The 17,321-nt window shown below is 44.6% G+C and overlaps 2 protein-coding genes across 3 annotated transcripts in view; one reads left to right on the forward strand and one right to left on the reverse strand.

Annotated features, from left to right (window-relative positions):
- avl9 (AVL9 homolog (S. cerevisiase)) overlaps positions 1-4,127 on the forward strand; it is a 162,671-nt gene extending 158,544 nt beyond the window's left edge. The window contains exons 15-16 of the mRNA XM_072466837.1: positions 858-946; positions 2,471-4,127. Of these exons, the coding sequence (XP_072322938.1) occupies positions 858-946; positions 2,471-2,586 (205 nt within the window). The 3' untranslated portion in view covers positions 2,587-4,127. The remainder of the gene's footprint in view (positions 1-857; positions 947-2,470) is intronic.
- A 2,341-nt stretch (positions 4,128-6,468) lies between these two features.
- The window catches only part of kbtbd2 (kelch repeat and BTB (POZ) domain containing 2), a 66,779-nt gene continuing 55,926 nt past the window's right edge, over positions 6,469-17,321 (reverse strand). For both annotated transcript variants that reach the window (XM_072466838.1, XM_072466839.1), the window contains exon 4: positions 6,469-8,957. In XM_072466838.1, coding sequence (XP_072322939.1) covers positions 7,419-8,957 — 1,539 coding nt within the window. In that variant the 3' untranslated portion in view covers positions 6,469-7,418. The remainder of the gene's footprint in view (positions 8,958-17,321) is intronic.

The raw sequence follows: 17,321 nt of genomic DNA on the forward strand, positions 1-17,321 counted from the left end.
ATATTTCAACAGGATCACCTCTCATTCTTCCCAATGCTAATGAGTAGTGTCCCAACCTTTCTTCGTAAGTTAACCCCTTCATCTCAGGAATCAGTTGAGTGACCTTCTCTGAACTGCTTATAATAAAATTATATCCTTTCTTAAGTGACAAAACTGGTCATGGTGCTCCAAATGCAATCTCACTGAGGCCCTATACAACTATAGAATACTTGCCAACATTGTATTGGCCTTCCTAATTATACTGTATCTGCATACTAACTGGAAAATCCTGCCCAATGCTTCAAGTAAACTTAAACCATCTCTTTGCTGCCAGACTTGCTGAATTTTTCCAGAATCTGCAGTATTTTGGTTTTATAACTTATTCACATCATACGGGAACTAAAGCAGCAGTTTTAATAAATATTTCAGAGTCACTGTCGGAAAAGGAGTTTTCTGTTTGCTCTTTAGAGTTTCAATGCAATCAATTTTTATATTCTGAGATTAGTTTAATAAAGGAAAAGAATGAAATGCTGACTGATATATTGTAGGATGTTTACTCTTACCAAGTGGATGATCAGCAATTGGATTTGAAGAAGAATGAAGCTTTATGTATTTTAATTTGATTTGCAGCAGTATTTTTCCTGGAATATTTCAGACATAATCCTATCTAAAATTGTAAGTGTAATGCAGCTTTTAATGGCTGCTCTTAATGTTGGAATAGTTCTGAATGTGATGCTGTTTGGGAAGCGGGCATAATTTCTGTATGCCATACAAACCCTGGCAGCCTTCCATTAATCCCAAGGTTGCAATTGCTTTGTCATGGATAAAAGTGAGATGTTGACAATGAAGGACCTTCACTGGATGTTTCTTTGCTTCAGTTCTGTACAGAATAGTGAACGTGGGAAGAAATTTGGCAATGCAATGATCTCCACAAGCCGCAGTATGGTGCAGACGGGAAAGGCAGTTGGTAAGCTATAGCATTTCTTTGAAGAGTTTGATAACTTCTCTAACTCTTACTTTCAGAATCAGTTGAGGCAAAAATTGGTATACTAACTGCTGACCATTCAACTTCCCTTCCTGGATCTCATTGCTATTTTATGTTATACATATTCAATCAAACCTACAAATGGGGTGAATAGTCAGAAGCTTTTTCCGAGGGTGTAAGACTCAATTACAAGGGAGCACAGGTTCAAAGTGAGTGGAGGAAGGTTTTTCACGCAGAGGGTGGTGGAGGCAGGCACAATAGCAAAGTTTAAGATGTATCCGTGGGCAGCACGGTAGCACAAGTGGATAGCACTGTGGCTTCACAGCGCCAGGGTCCCAGGTTCAATTCCCCGCTGGGTCACTGTCTGTGCGGAGTTTGCACGTTCTCCCCGTGTCCGCGTGGGTTTCCTCCGGGTGCTCCGGTTTCCTCCCACAGTCCAAAGACGTGCAGGTTAGGTGGATTGGCCATGCTAAATTACCCGTAGTGTCCATAAGGGTTGGGAGGGGTTATTGGGTTGCGGGGATAAGGTGGAAGTGAGGGATTAATGTGGGTCGGTGCAGACTCGATGGGCCGAATGGCCTCCTTCTGCACTGTATGTTCTATGTAATCTATGTAATCTTGATAGACACATGAACGGGTGGGGAATGGAGGGATACAGATTTTTCGGGCAATAAGTAATCAGTCTAAATAAGGAATCTGGATCGGTGTAGACATTTGTGGTTATTAAAATAATGGCAGTATGTGCATTCTTCTGGTATACACATTCCATCAGTTTGTCTTTAATTTAGGTTATGAGATTTACATTTTTTGAGCAGCAGCACAGCAGGTACTTTTACACAAGATCTTACTGCTGTAGGATTATGTCATCAAAGGTGACTTCTTTACATGTGACCATTTTAGGCTGCTGTTTTGGAACTTATTCTGTGCCTAAAACAGTGCCACTACTCATGCCAAAAGACATAGGATAACAAATATAATTTAGACATTGAACCCCTTTCAGTAGATACAAGGCTTGAGTTTTGGTTGCTGGTGTAAAAATGCAGGTTGCCAAGTGTTCTCCAACTTCCCAAGTATGACTGTCCCTTTTAGAAGTAAAACAAATTGAGCATGTCAGTAGCGAGAAAAGAAAAAGTGCACACAACTGAAAAATATAGCTCAGCTTTTCCTAACTTTGTTTTGATGGCTAACTATATTCTATATAACTATATTCTACTATGGCATTCATGCAGAAATATGCAGTAGGTGCGTCAGCATCTGTAAAGAGATAAGAAAGGTTGTAATGTTTTGGTTGTGCATTTTCATTAGAACTAAGGGGTGACATCATAATTTGTCTTTTTCTCTTTTAGTTGACTCACTTGCTGCACATTTACGAACAAAAAATGTTTATAATTGGTCTAAAAGACATAAGCAAGTCATATGTCCTGAGTAAATGAACTGACCAAAGATCAGATGCACTAAAATAGTTTTTTGTTAAATGATGTGATGTTTTTGTGTTTCTTGGTACAGGTCAGTCTGTGGGAGGGGCACTCACAAGTGCCAAGTCTGCAATGACGTCTTGGTTTTCTACCTTCAATCAACAGCCCACAACGACACACTCTGAGAGACAATCTGGGAAACACTGATCACATCAGAGGTTTATTGCATGCACTGGCTATTCCAATATTATTGTGTAGTGAGCTGGAACTCATCAATAACCATTCCTTTTATTAATAAATCAAACACTGCATTCAATTTCCACTGCTGGATAATGAATATGAGACAAATCAGTGTTCATGTATTTCATGTATATAGTTCTAAAATGAAACCAACTGAGTTTTCACGATTGAATGTTTGCTGATTAAATGTTAGATTGTGTTTTGGATAATTCTCAGTTGTTTCATGGCAACCAATTGTCACAGATTTTTTTTTTCCTTACATTTTATGAACTAAATCCTCCCCCCCCCCCCAAGTGCATTAATAACATTTAAACATAAATTGGTGAACAGTTTACATTTTTCAACTTTGGAATAAGCCATTAGTAGACTCTACTAATTATGGTTTAGGACTAAAATAAGTATTAGCTCTTTATAATTAGAACTCACTTTCTGCTATAAAGGAGAACACTGCCTTTATATATCTCCATTTATAAGTAAAATATTCCAGTGTTTTTGCGAGGAACACTACGCTTCATGCTAAAAGACACTCAGTAAAAAAAAAAAAGGAAATCATTATTCCGGGTTCAATTCACCACCTATCCATCCCAGAATGCAATATATTAAAATCATGAAAACTGAACGCTAATATTTTTGATTTGTCTGTGTTTGTAATGTTCTTTGACTTGTCAAAACCTAGCAAATCAGATGAACGTGCAGTAGCTTGTAACACTCTCATTTTGGAGTGCTATATTCACTACAAAGAATTACAATGAGCTTTGCAAGTCACGTTCCAGGATTTATTTTTATTTGTTGTAAACCATTTTCCTGTATTTAATGTGGTTGGTTGGCAATTATGAAATAGAATCTTAGTTTTGCTCTTTGTCACTTAAAAAATATTCAGCGGCAAGGCACTTTAAAACTAGTAAAATGCATTTCCACAGATAGTTGTCCAGTTTTTCCCCTTTAATAGATCACCTAAGTTACTTCTCAGCCACGTTCCCTATTTGTTTTGGAGGTGGAGGGGTGCAAAGAGAATTAAACAGTAGCCTGTCAGGTATACAATTTAAATTTTTCCTACATGGGTATATCTTTAGATCCAATTTCAAGACTAGTTATAAATCTCCAACCCATTATTTAATCTAGTCCTTTTCCTGTGGTAGCTTCTTTCATCTTCTAATATGAAATGTGCTGAACTAAGTCATCTTTATGAAAGCAAAATCAAATTTTAACCAAATAGAATGTCAAAAGTATTGTTTCACGAAAGATCTTTGTAATGGATTTATTCCATAGATAATTATATTTTTAAATTTTGTGAAACTGCTAAGATGTATACTATAGTTTTGATGTGTTATTCTATAGAAATTATAGGTTTGCAGGTGTTTTATCATATTTCTATTCACTCCTTAACTTTGATATAACATCCTCTGTACCATAGAAATGTTTTAGCTGTTTCTGGGATTTTTGCACAGCTGTAAAATTGCGTGTTTAGCTCGATTGATTAATAATTCTATAAATCTGATTTCTCCCAACTACAGATGAGAATTATTGCTTCACCATCTAGAATATTTACAACCATGCATTTCACATCTAATTCATTACTTTGAACTGTAATATAGGAAGGTAACCAATTTGAGCAAAGCGATAATCTCACAGTACCATCTATTTCATCAGATAATTTGTTTTAGTGTGTGAGATGGAGATGAAATGTTGGCCAGAAACACACAAGTGTTTGAAATCGTCCTCGTTTAACATCTAGTCTGAAAGGTGCTATGCATTATAAATCTTGCAAATAATCTGTTATGCCTGGTAAATGTTATTTCAAAATTTTGAATTGCATTTTTATGTCGACGTTTACAACATAAAACCTGATTGAAAGGCTCCTATATAAACAGCTGCTTCCCACTCCAGTGGCCACTCAAAAGAACAGGCCCTTCAGCAACCCAAGCCCATGCTGCCCATCTAAACTAAAATCTTCTACACTTCCTGGGTCCGTATCCCTCTATTCCCATCCTATTCATGTATTTGTCAAGATGCCCCTTAAATGTCACTATCGTCCCTGCTTCCAACACCTCTTCCGACAGCGAGTTCCAGGCACCCACTACCCTCTGTGTAAAAAAACTTGCCTCATACATCTACTCTAAACCTTGCCCCTCTCACCTTAAACCTATGCCCCCTAGTAATTGACCCCTCTACCCTGGGGAAAAGCCTCTGACTATCCACTCTGTCTATGCCCCTCATAATTTTGTATACTTCTATCAGGTCGCCCCTCAACCTCCTTCGTTCCAGTGAGAACAAACCGAGTTTATTCAACCGCTCCTCATAGCTAATGCCCTCCATACCAGGCAACATCCTGATAAATCTCTTCTGCACCCTCTCTAAAGCCTCCACATCCTTCTGGTAGTGTGGCGACCAGAATTGAACATTATACTCCAAGTGTGGCCTAACTAAGGTTCTATACAGCTGCAACATGACTTGCCAATTCTTATACTCAATGCCCCGGCCAATAAAGGCCAGCATGCCGTATGCCTTCTTGACCACCTTCTCCACCTGTGTTGCCCCTTTCAGTGACCTGTGGACCTGTACCCCTAGATCTCTCTGACTTTCAATACTCTTGAGGGTTCTACCATTCACTGTATATTCCCTACCTGCATTAGCCCTTCCAAAATGCATTACCTCACATTTGTCCGGATTAAACTCCATCTGCCATCTCTCCGCCCAAGTCTCCAAACAATCTAAAATCCTGCTGTGTCCTCATCGCTATCCGCAATTCCACCAACCTGTGTCATCTGCAAACTTAATCAGATTTTCCTTCAAATCATTTAAATATACTACGAACAGCAACGTTCTGTCACCTCTCTGCCTTCTATGGCCTAGCCAGTTCTGTATCCACCTTGCCAGCTCACCCCTGATCCTGTGTGACTTCACCTTTTGTACCAGTCTGCCATGAGGGACCTTGTCAAAGGCCTTACTGAAGTCCATATAGACAACATCCACTGCCCTACCTGCATCAATCATCTTAGTGACCGCTTCGAAAAACTCGCTGCCTCATTAATACATCCATTTGCTTCCAAATGGGAGTAGATCCTATCTCGAAGAATTCTCTACAGTCATTTCCTTGGTTTGACATTTGCTAGAAGACAATGGCAGTAGATTTATATGAATAAAATGTTGAGTTAGACCTTTTTGCAACCTCCAGTAGTGAGATATGTTGAAATAGTTTGAGTTTACTTTAGAAAAAAGTTTTCTTCTATGTTCCCTCTCCAACACTTGAAACACAAAGAGCAATAGTTTCCAGGCTTAGAAAGCAAAAACATTTCTGTTTAAAGAATCTTTCCCTTTCCTGGCAGTAAAATTGGTTCAGGAAATGCAACTTTACAGCTGCATTGATAGTAGTAGAGACATGGCCTAACCCTTATTCTAGAGCTACACAACTGATTTTAATTTCAATTAGAGAGATTATTCCTACAAGTTGTGTAACCTGAAATGCCACTGTCACTTTAAGTATACTGCAGAAATGGGCAGCATTGCTGCCTCACAGCGCTGAGGACCCAGGTTCGAATCCCGGCCCTGGGTCACTGTCCGTGTGGAGTTTGCACATCCTCCCCGTGTCTGCGTGGGTTTCACCCCCACAACCCAAAAATATGTGCACGTTAGGTGGATTGGCGACGCTAAAATTGCCCCTCAATTGGAAAAAATAATTGAATACCCTAAATTTTTTTTTTTTTAAATATACTACAGAAAATTGGAAAAAACATAAGGAACAAATTTATCTATCCACCTAGGGGACTTTTCCAAAGTGCCTAAAAACTTGCAGAAGTTAGTATGGTATAGATATTCTCCAAGTACTGCATCACAAAAGCAAAACAAACATTTACTTGTGAAGGTTTTTAATAAATTAATTTAATTCAAAATACAGTGCCAAAGGAACACAATGCAGCTGAACATGCGAGTAAGGATTTCATGAAGCACCTGTGCTCATGTTAGAATGGAGAGCCCAACAACTGCTAGTGGTTCCTCAGAGTTCTGCCAGAGCAGTGCTGGGTCCGTTCTGCCCTCCTGCACGCAGGATACAGTTCATTCTGGAAACATTTCACTCAAACCAACTGTATTAAAAACCTAATGGCTAGGATACCTATACACAATCACACTACAGTAACAGTTGCCTTAAATTAATGAAATACAAAATAAAAACCTGGTTGTTACTAAAACTTGTCTTACTAAACTTGTCTTACAAATGAAAATTCAGCAGCAGGAAGTTGTAAAATGGGCGAGCCTATGTCACTTGCAATGTGGAGAGGCATTAAATGATTGAAGCTCCACATAGACCCGCAGTACAAGAGGCTGACTGTCACTGCACAGCCCCCACTATTAAATCTGGTAAACTACCAGCTGCTTGGTAGGCCTGCAACCTGGAATAAATGGGAATCTTTTATGGAAACTGGAGAATGTGTATCACACAAATACAACCTTTGACTGAACCTGCAGTCCGCCACCTTGCTCGCCTATTATTACTGGGAAGATCTACATGATTTTGTATCTTGATGGTCAAATCCGGGGATAAGTAAGTAAAACAATGCTTCTTTTGTAAATTAGTCACATTGTAACAATAATACAATAATCTCTTTAGCAGAACACATGGTATCTAGGAGTAGATGATACAACATAACTGTATTCAGTTATTTACACAATACTATGCAAACTTATACAGTTACTGCTTAATCTGTTAAAATAAACCCCGTCATGATCTGGAAGCTTGCAACATACATATTGCTGTGCTTATGCATGTCTTAGAAATCGATAGCATCTGTGCCCATATCTGACTAACTATTCAACGGCAAAGTAACCATCTCACCATCCAACTCAAATTCATCTGCTCCATCTTGTGAGAATAGAGAAGGCGGAGGCTTCCAAAGAGATTCCTCCAGACACGAGGGGTAAAGTTTCCCCATAGTGCACCGAAAATCTTTGCCCAGGTCCCAAAGGACTCGTTCTGAAATAGACTGACGCAGGATCCACTGGTCCAGCTCCATGTTGTACTGATAGATTGCATACTTGGGTTTCTCATTCATGTGAGTGTCTCTCATGAACACGCACAGGCAGTTCAAGACCACCACTGCTCTTACACAGGGATCAGAGTAGCGCTTTGCAGGGATATTAGTTGCTATCTTCCACTCATTTTTGATCACATCGTATACTTCAACAGTTACAGAGGAACCATCAACAGTGCTTGAAGGTATGCGGATGCCTGAGTTATTTCCAATATGCAAACCACCAATGTAGAAGATTTTGTCTCCAAAAGCTGCAGCTGAGGCAAAACACCTGCTTGTTTGACGTGCAGCCATTTCAACCCACGAGTCAGTACGTGGACAGTAGCAAAATGTTAGATTGTGTGCCATAACATAAATGTAGTCTTCCACTGCTACCGCTGCATTCCACTGCCAAGCACAAGGCAAGGGATTCACCAGAGTCCATTCATCTGTTTCGCAATCATACCTTTCCATGGTCCGTTTGTTCATTTCCCCACCAACATTGTCCCCTCCAATTGCATAGATATATCCTTCGCAGCAAACCAATGAAGGTCGGTTGCGAGCACATAACATTGGAGTCTTTGGAACCCATGTGTTTTGTTGAGCATCAAACAGGTAGAAACAATTCACAGGTCTATATGCAGCCTGAAGCTTACTTGCCTTGCTATTATTGGTGATAGAAGTTTTTAAAGGTACCTGCCCACCTGCAATGTAAATATCATTGTCAGGAGTAACCAGTGTCCCTACTCTCTGCAAATCTCCAGGTGGGTTACAGAGTTTATACACTTTCTCTGCCTGAGGGCTGTAACACACAGCACAAAAGGAAGAACGAGGACTTTCACCAGATGCTTCAGTGAATATTAGCATCTCTTCTTTAGTCATACCAAGTCTAGGTTTGAAAAATTTTGGCATAGATTTGTACAGTCCTTGTACCACCACAGACTTATCATTCGGTGGTAAACCTTGAAACCAGGCCCGCTGTGTTACCTCAGAAAGTGCATCAATTCTTATTTGGCCAAGGACTGAAGAAAGATACTGAGATCGTGATTCAGTATCGTATTCAAGCCACACCATAGCAGCTTCACGGACTGTCTCTTCCTTCTCCACATTTAAATTGTCACTGCTGAGGATATCTATCAGAAGGTCATGAGAAAGCTGCAAAAAAGCATCTTGATGGTAAACAGCAGTAAATTTGTGCTCCACCATTCGTTTTGCGCTGACTTTCAGCTCTTCACAGCTGTACAAGTCTGCAAAGCTCAGTAATCGGACGCAGTTTTCAGCATTAATTTTCTTAATTAAATATTCTCGACAACGTTGAGATACATTTTCCACCTGCAGCAAGAGAGATATATAAATTACAGATTTTAAATCCACCTGAAACTTTGTAGAATACGAGTGCACGGAATAAGCTAAAAATACAGCAGGTAAAAAAATAAACACTGATTAATTTCAGGCTGAGAGACAGCTTATCTTATCCTGTGTATGAACTCGAAATCAGACTTGCTGAGTATTTTTCTAGCACAGAGTTTCCCAAACCTTTCTGGTCACGGAGCTCTTTTCACTTGCCAAACATACCAGTGGGAGCTCAAAAACAGGCTTATGTTGAGTTTTTATTATTATTTTATTATTTTTACACAATGGGCATAAACATACAAAACCTAATTTATTTTAGTAATTACTGATATGTACACATTTATTAGAATTTAAAAGTTCTATTTAACAAATTACTCATTTTTAATGTGGAGTGCTGCTGGAGAGCGGGCAGGCACCCGCATACACCCCCTGTCCTGTCACCCAACGCCCCCCCCCTTCAATCAACCCCCCCGCCCTCTCACCCGCAACCCCCCTAGCCACCAACCACACACACAACCACTCTCGCCCTCAACTCCCCACACTCACTGCCTCACCCCCCACCCATGCCCCTTGCGTGCACAGCCGCGCCTCTCACCCTCATGCGCGCACAGCCAAACGACCATAACTCAGTACACATGAAAATAAATCTAAAAGACACTCTCTCTCGCGCACACATTCAGTGTGGCAAATGGAATTCAATCTGGATAAGTGTGAGGTGATGCACTTGGGCAGGACAAACAAGACAAGGGAATACAGGATAAATGGCAGGACCCTGGGAAGTACCGATGATCAGAGGGACCTTGGTGTGCATGTACACCCGTCCCTTAAGGTAGCAGAGCAGGGACTTCCGGGTGCGGCGATGACCAGCTGAGTCGCACGTTTCGGCAGCTCCCTGTGAAACGGACTTTTGGGCTCTTGATAGGAGCCCCAACGGCAATTTTGACGGCTAAAAACACTGTGCGGTAAACCAGAAGGGAATCCCCCCTGGATACGGATGGAAAAAGGAGGAGTGGCCAGATTGCAGTGGATCCTTTAGAACAGCGGCAAAGAAGGCAAGCAAAAACCAAGATGGCGTCGGAAGGTGGCAGTTTAACATGGGGCCCTGAACAACAAGAGTTCTTGAAATGCTGTGTGGAAGAGATCAAAAAGGAAATGAAGAAAGAGCTGTTGGCCCCGATACTACAGGCGATCGAAGGGCTAAAGGAGGAACAAAAGACCCAGGAGCGGGAGCTTCGGGTCGTGAAGGCAAAGGCAGCCGAGAATGAGGACGACATACAGGGCCTGGTGGTGAAGACGGAGACGCAGGAGGCACATCAGAAACGATGTGTGGAAAGGTTGGAGGCACTGGAAAACAACGCAAGGAGGAACAACCTGAGGATTCTTGGTCTTCCTGAAGGTGTGGAGGGAGCGGACGTCGGGGCATATGTGAGCACGATGCTGCACTCGTTAATGGGAGCGGAGGCCCCGGCGGGTCCGTTGGAGGTGGAGGGAGCATACCGAGTGATGGCGCGAGGACCGAGAGCAGGAGAAATTCCCAGAGCCATAGTGGTGAGATTCCTCCGTTTTAAGGATAGAGAAATGGTCCTTAGATGGGCGAAGAAAACTCGGAGCAGTAAATGGGAGAACGCGGTGATCCGCGTTTATCAAGACTGGAGTGCGGAGGTGGCGAGAAGGAGGGCGAGCTTTAATCGGGCCAAGGCGGTGCTTCATAAAAAGATAAAATTTGGAATGCTGCAACCGGCAAGACTGTGGGTCACATATCGAGGGAGGCACCACTACTTTGAGACGGCGGATGAAGCGTGGACTTTTATTGTGGAAGAAAAACTGGAATGAGCGGGTTATTAAAAAGAACGTTCAAACAAAGTGGTGGGGCGAATGTGGGGGGCAAAGAGGGGTTTTATGTACTAATCCTGCGATGTGGTAACTTTTCTCTCTCCCACAGGTGGTGATGGGGGGAGGAGGGGAGGTGGAGGAGATGGGGCGTTGGCCATTGGGGGCGGGGCCAAGGGAGAAGCGCGGGCTTGGTTCCCGCGCTATGATAATCATGGCGGGAATAGAGAAGCAGGAAGGAGGGGGCGTCGCACGGTGCGAGCCGAGGTCACGGGGGGAAGCCGAGGTCAGCCAGAGTTTGCTGACTTCTGGGAGCAACATGGGGGGAGTAATTACGCTAGCGGGGGATCTAGTGGGAGGGGGGAATTACTGGGTTGCTGCTGCTGGGGAGAGGGGGGAGCTGGTATGGGAGAGGATGGGCGGGGGGGCACCGCCTGGGGGAGATACAGCTGCGTGGGAACCGGGTGAGGAGCTGGAAAAAGGTGATGGCTAATCGACAAGGGGGGGGGGGGGGGGTAGGAAGCCCCCCAACTCGGCTGATCACGTGGAACGTGAGAGGGCTGAACGGGCCGATAAAGAGGGCACGGGTACTCGCATACCTGAAGAAACTTAAGGCAGATGTGGTTATGTTACAGGAAACGCACCTGAAACTGATAGACCAGGTTAGGCTACGCAAAGGATGGGTGGGGCAGGTGTTCCATTCGGGGCTAGATGCGAAAAACAGGGGGGTGGCTATATTAGTGGGGAAGCGGGTAATGTTCGAGGCAAAGACTATAGTGGCGGATAACGGGGGCAGATACGTGATGGTGAGTGGCAAACTACAGGGGGAGACGGTGGTTTTGGTAAACGTATATGCCCTGAACTGGGATGATGCCAATTTTATGAGGCGGATGCTAGGACGCATTCCGGACCTAGAGATGGGAAAGCTGATAATGGGGGGAGATTTTAATACGGTGTTGGAACCAGGGCTGGATAGGTCGAAGTCCAGGACTGGAAGGAGGCCGGCAGCAGCCAAGGTACTTAAAGATTTTATGGAGCAGATGGGAGGTGTAGACCCGTGGAGATTTAGCAGACCTAGGAGTAAGGAGTTCTCGTTTTTCTCCTATGTCCATAAAGTCTACTCGCGAATAGACTTTTTTGTGCTAGGTAGGGCATTGATCCCGAAGGTGAGGGGAACGGAGTATACGGCTATAGCCATTTCGGATCACGCTCCACACTGGGTGGACTTGAAGATAGGGGAGGAAACAGGAGGGTGCCCACCCTGGAGAATGGACATGGGACTAATGGCAGATGAGGGGGTGTGTCTAAGGGTGAGGGGGTGCATTGAAAAGTACTTGGAACTCAATGATAATGGGGAGGTCCAGGTGGGAGTGGTCTGGGAGGTGTTGAAGGCGGTGGTTAGAGGGGAATGATATCAATAAGGGCACATAAAGGGAAGCAGGAGAGTAAGGAACGGGAGCGGTTGCTGCAAGAACTTTTGAGGGTGGACAGACAATATGCGGAAGCACCGGAGGAGGGACTGTACAGGGAAAGGCAAAGGCTACATGTAGAATTTGACTTGCTGACTACAGGCACTGCAGAGGCACAATGGAGGAAGGCACAGGGTGTACAGTACGAATATGGGGAGAAGGCGAGCAGGTTGCTGGCACACCAATTGAGGAAAAGGGGAGCAGCGAGGGAAATAGGGGGAGTGAGGGATGAGGAAGGAGAGATGGAGCGGGGAGCGGAGAGAGTGAATGGAGTGTTCAAGACATTTTATAAAAAATTATATGAAGCTCAACCCCCGGATGGGAGGGAGAGAATGATGGGCTTCTTGGATCGGCTGGAATTTCCCAAGGTAGAAGAGCAGGAAAGGGTGGGACTGGGAGCACAGATCGAGGTAGAAGAAGTGGTGAAAGGAATTAGGAGCATGCAGGCGGGAAAGGCCCCGGGACCGGATGGATTCCCAGTCGAATTCTATAGAAAATATGTGGACTTGCTCGCCCCGGTACTGACGAGGACCTTTAATGAGGCAAAGGAAAGGGGACAACTGCCCCCGACTATGTCTGAAGCAACGATATCGCTTCTCTTAAAGAAGGAAAAGGACCCGCTACAATGCGGGTCCTATAGACCTATTTCCCTCCTAAATGTAGATGCCAAGGTCCTGGCCAAGGTAATGGCAATGAGAATAGAGGAATGTGTCCCGGGGGTGGTCCACAAGGACCAAACTGGGTTTGTGAAGGGGAGACAGCTGAACACGAATATACGGAGGTTGTTAGGGGTAATGATGATGGCCCCACCAGAGGGAGAAACGGAGATAGTAGTGGCGATGGATGCCGAGAAAGCATTTGATAGAGTGGAGTGGGATTATTTGTGGGAGGTGTTGAGGAGATTTGGTTTTGGAGAGGGGTATGTTAGATGGGTGCAGCTGTTGTATAGGGCCCCAGTGGCGAGCGTGGTCACGAATGGACGGGGATCTGCATATTTTTGGCTCCATAGAGGGACAAGGCAGGGATGCCCTCTGTCCCCATTATTGTTTGCACTGGCGATTGAGCCCCTGGCGATAGCGTTGAGGGGTTCCAAGAAGTGGAGGGGAGTACTTAGGGGAGGAGAAGAGCACCGGGTATCTTTGTATGCGGACGATTTGCTACTATACGTGGCGGACCCGGCGGAGGGGATGCCAGAAATAATGCGGATACTTGGGGAGTTTGGGGATTTTTCAGGGTATAAATTGAACATGGGGAAAAGTGAGTTGTTTGTGGTGCATCCAGGGGAGCAGAGTAGAGAAATAGAGGACCTACCGTTGAGGAAGGTAACAAGGGACTTTCGTTACCTGGGGATCCAGGTAGCTAAGAATTGGGGCACATTGCATAGGTTAAATTTAACGCGGTTGGTGGAACAGATGGAGGAGGATTTCAAGAGATGGGATATGGTATCCCTGTCAATGGCAGGGAGGGTGCAGGCGGTTAAGATGGTGGTCCTCCCGAGATTCCTCTTTGTGTTTCAGTGCCTCCCGGTGGTGATCACGAAGGCTTTTTTTTTTTTTTTAAAAGGATTGAAAAGAGCATCATGGGTTTTGTGTGGGCCGGGAAGACCCCGAGAGTGAGGAAGGGATTCTTACAGCGTAGCAGGGATAGGGGGGGGCTGGCACTACCGAGCCTAAGTGAGTATTATTGGGCCGCTAATATTTCAATGGTGAGTAAGTGGATGGGAGAGGAGGAGGGAGCGGCGTGGAAGAGATTAGAGAGGGCGTCCTGTAGGGGGACTAGCCTACAGGCTATGGTGACAGCCCCATTGCCGTTCTCACCGAGGAACTACACCACAAGCCCGGTGGTGGTGGCTACACTGAAGATTTGGGGACAGTGGAGACGGCATAGGGGAAAGACTGGAGCCTTGGGGGGGGTCCCCGATAAGAAACAACCATAGGTTTGCCCCGGGGGGGATGGATGGGGGATATAGAATGTGGCAAAGAGCAGGAATAACGCAACTGAAAGATCTGTTTGTGGATGGGAAGTTCGCGAGTCTGGGAGCGCTGACCGAGAAATATGGGTTGCCCCGAGGGAATGCATTCAGGTATATGCAACTGAGGGCTTTTGCGAGGCAACAGGTGAGGGAATTCCCGCAGCTCCCGACACAAGAGGTGCAGGACAGAGTGATCTCAAAGACATGGGTGGGGGATGGTAAGGTGTCAGATATATATAGGGAAATGAGGGACGAAGGGGAGACTATGGTAGATGAACTAAAAGGGAAATGGGAAGAAGAGCTGGGGGAGGAGATCGAGGAGGGGCTGTGGGCAGATGCCCTAAGCAGGGTAAACTCGTCGTCCTCGTGTGCCAGGCTAAGCCTGATTCAGTTTAAGGTATTACACAGGGCACATATGACTGGAGCACGGCTCAGTAAATTTTTTGGGGTGGAGGATAGGTGTGCGAGGTGCTCGAGAAGCCCAGCGAATCATACCCATATGTTTTGGTCATGCCCGGCACTACAGGGGTTTTGGATGGGGGTGACAAAGGTGCTTTCAAAAGTAGTAGGAGTCCGGGTCGAACCAAGCTGGGGGTTGGCTATATTTGGGGTTGCACAAGAGCCGGGAGTGCAGGAGGCGAGAGAGGCCGATGTTTTGGCCTTTGCGTCCCTAGTAGCCCAGCGCAGGATATTGCTAATGTGGAAAGAAGCCAAGCCCCCGGGGGTGGAGACCTGGATGAATGACATGGCAGGGTTTATAAAGCTAGAGCGGATTAAGTTCGTCCTAAGAGGGTCGGCTCAAGGGTTCACCAGGCGGTGGCAACCGTTCGTCGAATACCTTGCAGAAAGATAGACGGAATGGGAAAAAGAAGGCAGCAGCAGCAGCCCAGGATTGGGGGGGGGGGGGGGGGGAGGAGGAACCAGAAGGACTCTCAGGGTTGTTAATATATACTGTATAATATGTATAGGTCGTTGCGACAGATAATTATATATTGGACTGTTAAATTATATTTTTGGAGAGTGTTACTTGTGATAAGGCAGTTGCCAATTAGGGTTAGTTTTCATTTTTGTTATTTATTATTTATTCATTTTTTGTTTATAAAATAGGTCATTGTTATTTGTGTTGTTATAATATTGTGTAAAGGATGCACAATGTACTGTGTTGGTTGACCAAAAATTTTCAATAAAATATTTAATAAAAAAAAAAAATAATGCAGTAACAAAAAAAAAGGTAGCAGAGCAGGTGGATAGTGGTTAAACAAAGAACAAAGAAAAGTAGAGCACAAGAACAGGCCCTTTGGCCCTCCAAGCCTGTGCCGATCATGATACCCTAATTAAAAGAAAACCATCTGCCCTTACTCGGTCCATATCCCTCTATTTCCTTAAGCAGGCATATGGTATATTTGCCGTTATTAGCCGAGGCGTAGAGTTTAAGAGCAGGGAGGTTATGCTGGAACTGTGTAAAATGTTGGTTAGGCCACAGCTAGAGTATTGTGTGCAGTTCTGGAATCCACATAGGGGGGATGTGATAGCACTGGAAAGGGTGCAGAGGAGGTTTACCAGGATGTTGTCTGGGCAGGAGAGTTTTAGCTATGAAGAGAGATTGGATAGACTGGGGTTGTTTTCCTTGGAGCTGAGGGGGGAGGGGCGTGATTAAATGTATAAAATTATGTGGGGCACAGATAGAGTGGACAGGAAGAAACTTTCCACTTGGTGAAGGGATCAGTGACCAGGGGTCAGAGATTTAAGGTGAGGGGCAGGAGGTTTAGGGGGGATGTGAGGTGAGGGTGGTGGGAGTCTGGAACTCGCTGCCTGAGAGGATGGTGGAGGCAGAGACCCTCAGAACAATTAAGAAGTATTTAGATGTGTACGTGCAATGCCAAGGCAGACAAAGCCAAGTGGATCCCTCGAAGACTATAGTGCCTTTCCGAGTAGAGTTAAGACAGAAATCACAAAGGCAAAAGGTGGACATGAGATTGTCTTGGCAGATAAGGCAAAGGAAAATCCAAAGAGCTTTTACAGATACATAAAGGGTAAGGGAGAGGGTAGGGCCTCTTAAGGATAAACAAGATCACTGGGACAGCACGGTAGCATAAGTGGATAGCACGGTGGTTTCACAGCGCCAGGGTCCCAGGTTCGATTCCCCACTGGGTCACTGTCTGTGCGGAGTCTGCACGTTCTCCCCATGTCTGCGTGGGTTTCCTCTGGGTGCTCTGGTTTTCTTCCACAGTCCAAAGAAGTGCAGGTTAGGTGGATTGGCCATGATAAACTGCCTTTAGTGACTAAAAGGTTTAGGAGGGGTTATTGGGATAGGGTGGAAATGAGGGCTTAAGTGGGTGGGTGCAGACTCGATGGGCCGAATGGCCTCCTGCACTGTATGTTCTATCTATGTGCAGATCCACAAGGGATGGGAGAGGTCCTAAATTAATATTTCTCGTCAATATTTACTGTTGAGAAAGGCACGAATGTTAGGGAAATTGGGGAAATAAAAAATGATGTCTTGAAGAGTGTACATATTATAGAGGTGGTGGTGCTGAAGGTATTAAAGTGCATCAAGATAGATAAATCCCTGGGACCTGATGAAAATGTATGCCAGGACATTGTGGGAGGCTAGGGAGGAAATTGTCAGTCCCCTAACAGATATTTGAATCACCGACAACCACAGAAGAGGTGCCTGAATATTGGAGGGAAGCAAATATTGTGCCCTTGTTTAAGAAGGGCTGTAGGGATAAGCCTGGGAACTACAGACCGGTTAGCTTTACTTCTGTAGTGGGTAAATTGTTAGCAGGTATTCTGAGAGACAGGATCTACAGGCATTCAGACAGGCAAGGGCTAATGAGGGAAAGTCAGCATGGCTTTGTATGGGGAAAGCCATGTCTCACAAATTTGATTGAGTTTTTTGAAGGGGTAACCAAGAAGGTAGATGAGGGCAGTGCAGTCGACGTTGTCTACATGGACTTCAGCAAAGCCTTTAAGGTACCGCATGGTAGGTTGTTGCAAAAGGTTAAATCTCACGGAATCCAGGGTGAGGTAGCCAATTAGATACAAAATTGGTTTGACAACTGAAGACAA

Source organism: Scyliorhinus torazame, chromosome 11, assembly GCF_047496885.1.
Source record: "Scyliorhinus torazame isolate Kashiwa2021f chromosome 11, sScyTor2.1, whole genome shotgun sequence".
NCBI lineage: Eukaryota > Metazoa > Chordata > Chondrichthyes > Carcharhiniformes > Scyliorhinidae > Scyliorhinus > Scyliorhinus torazame.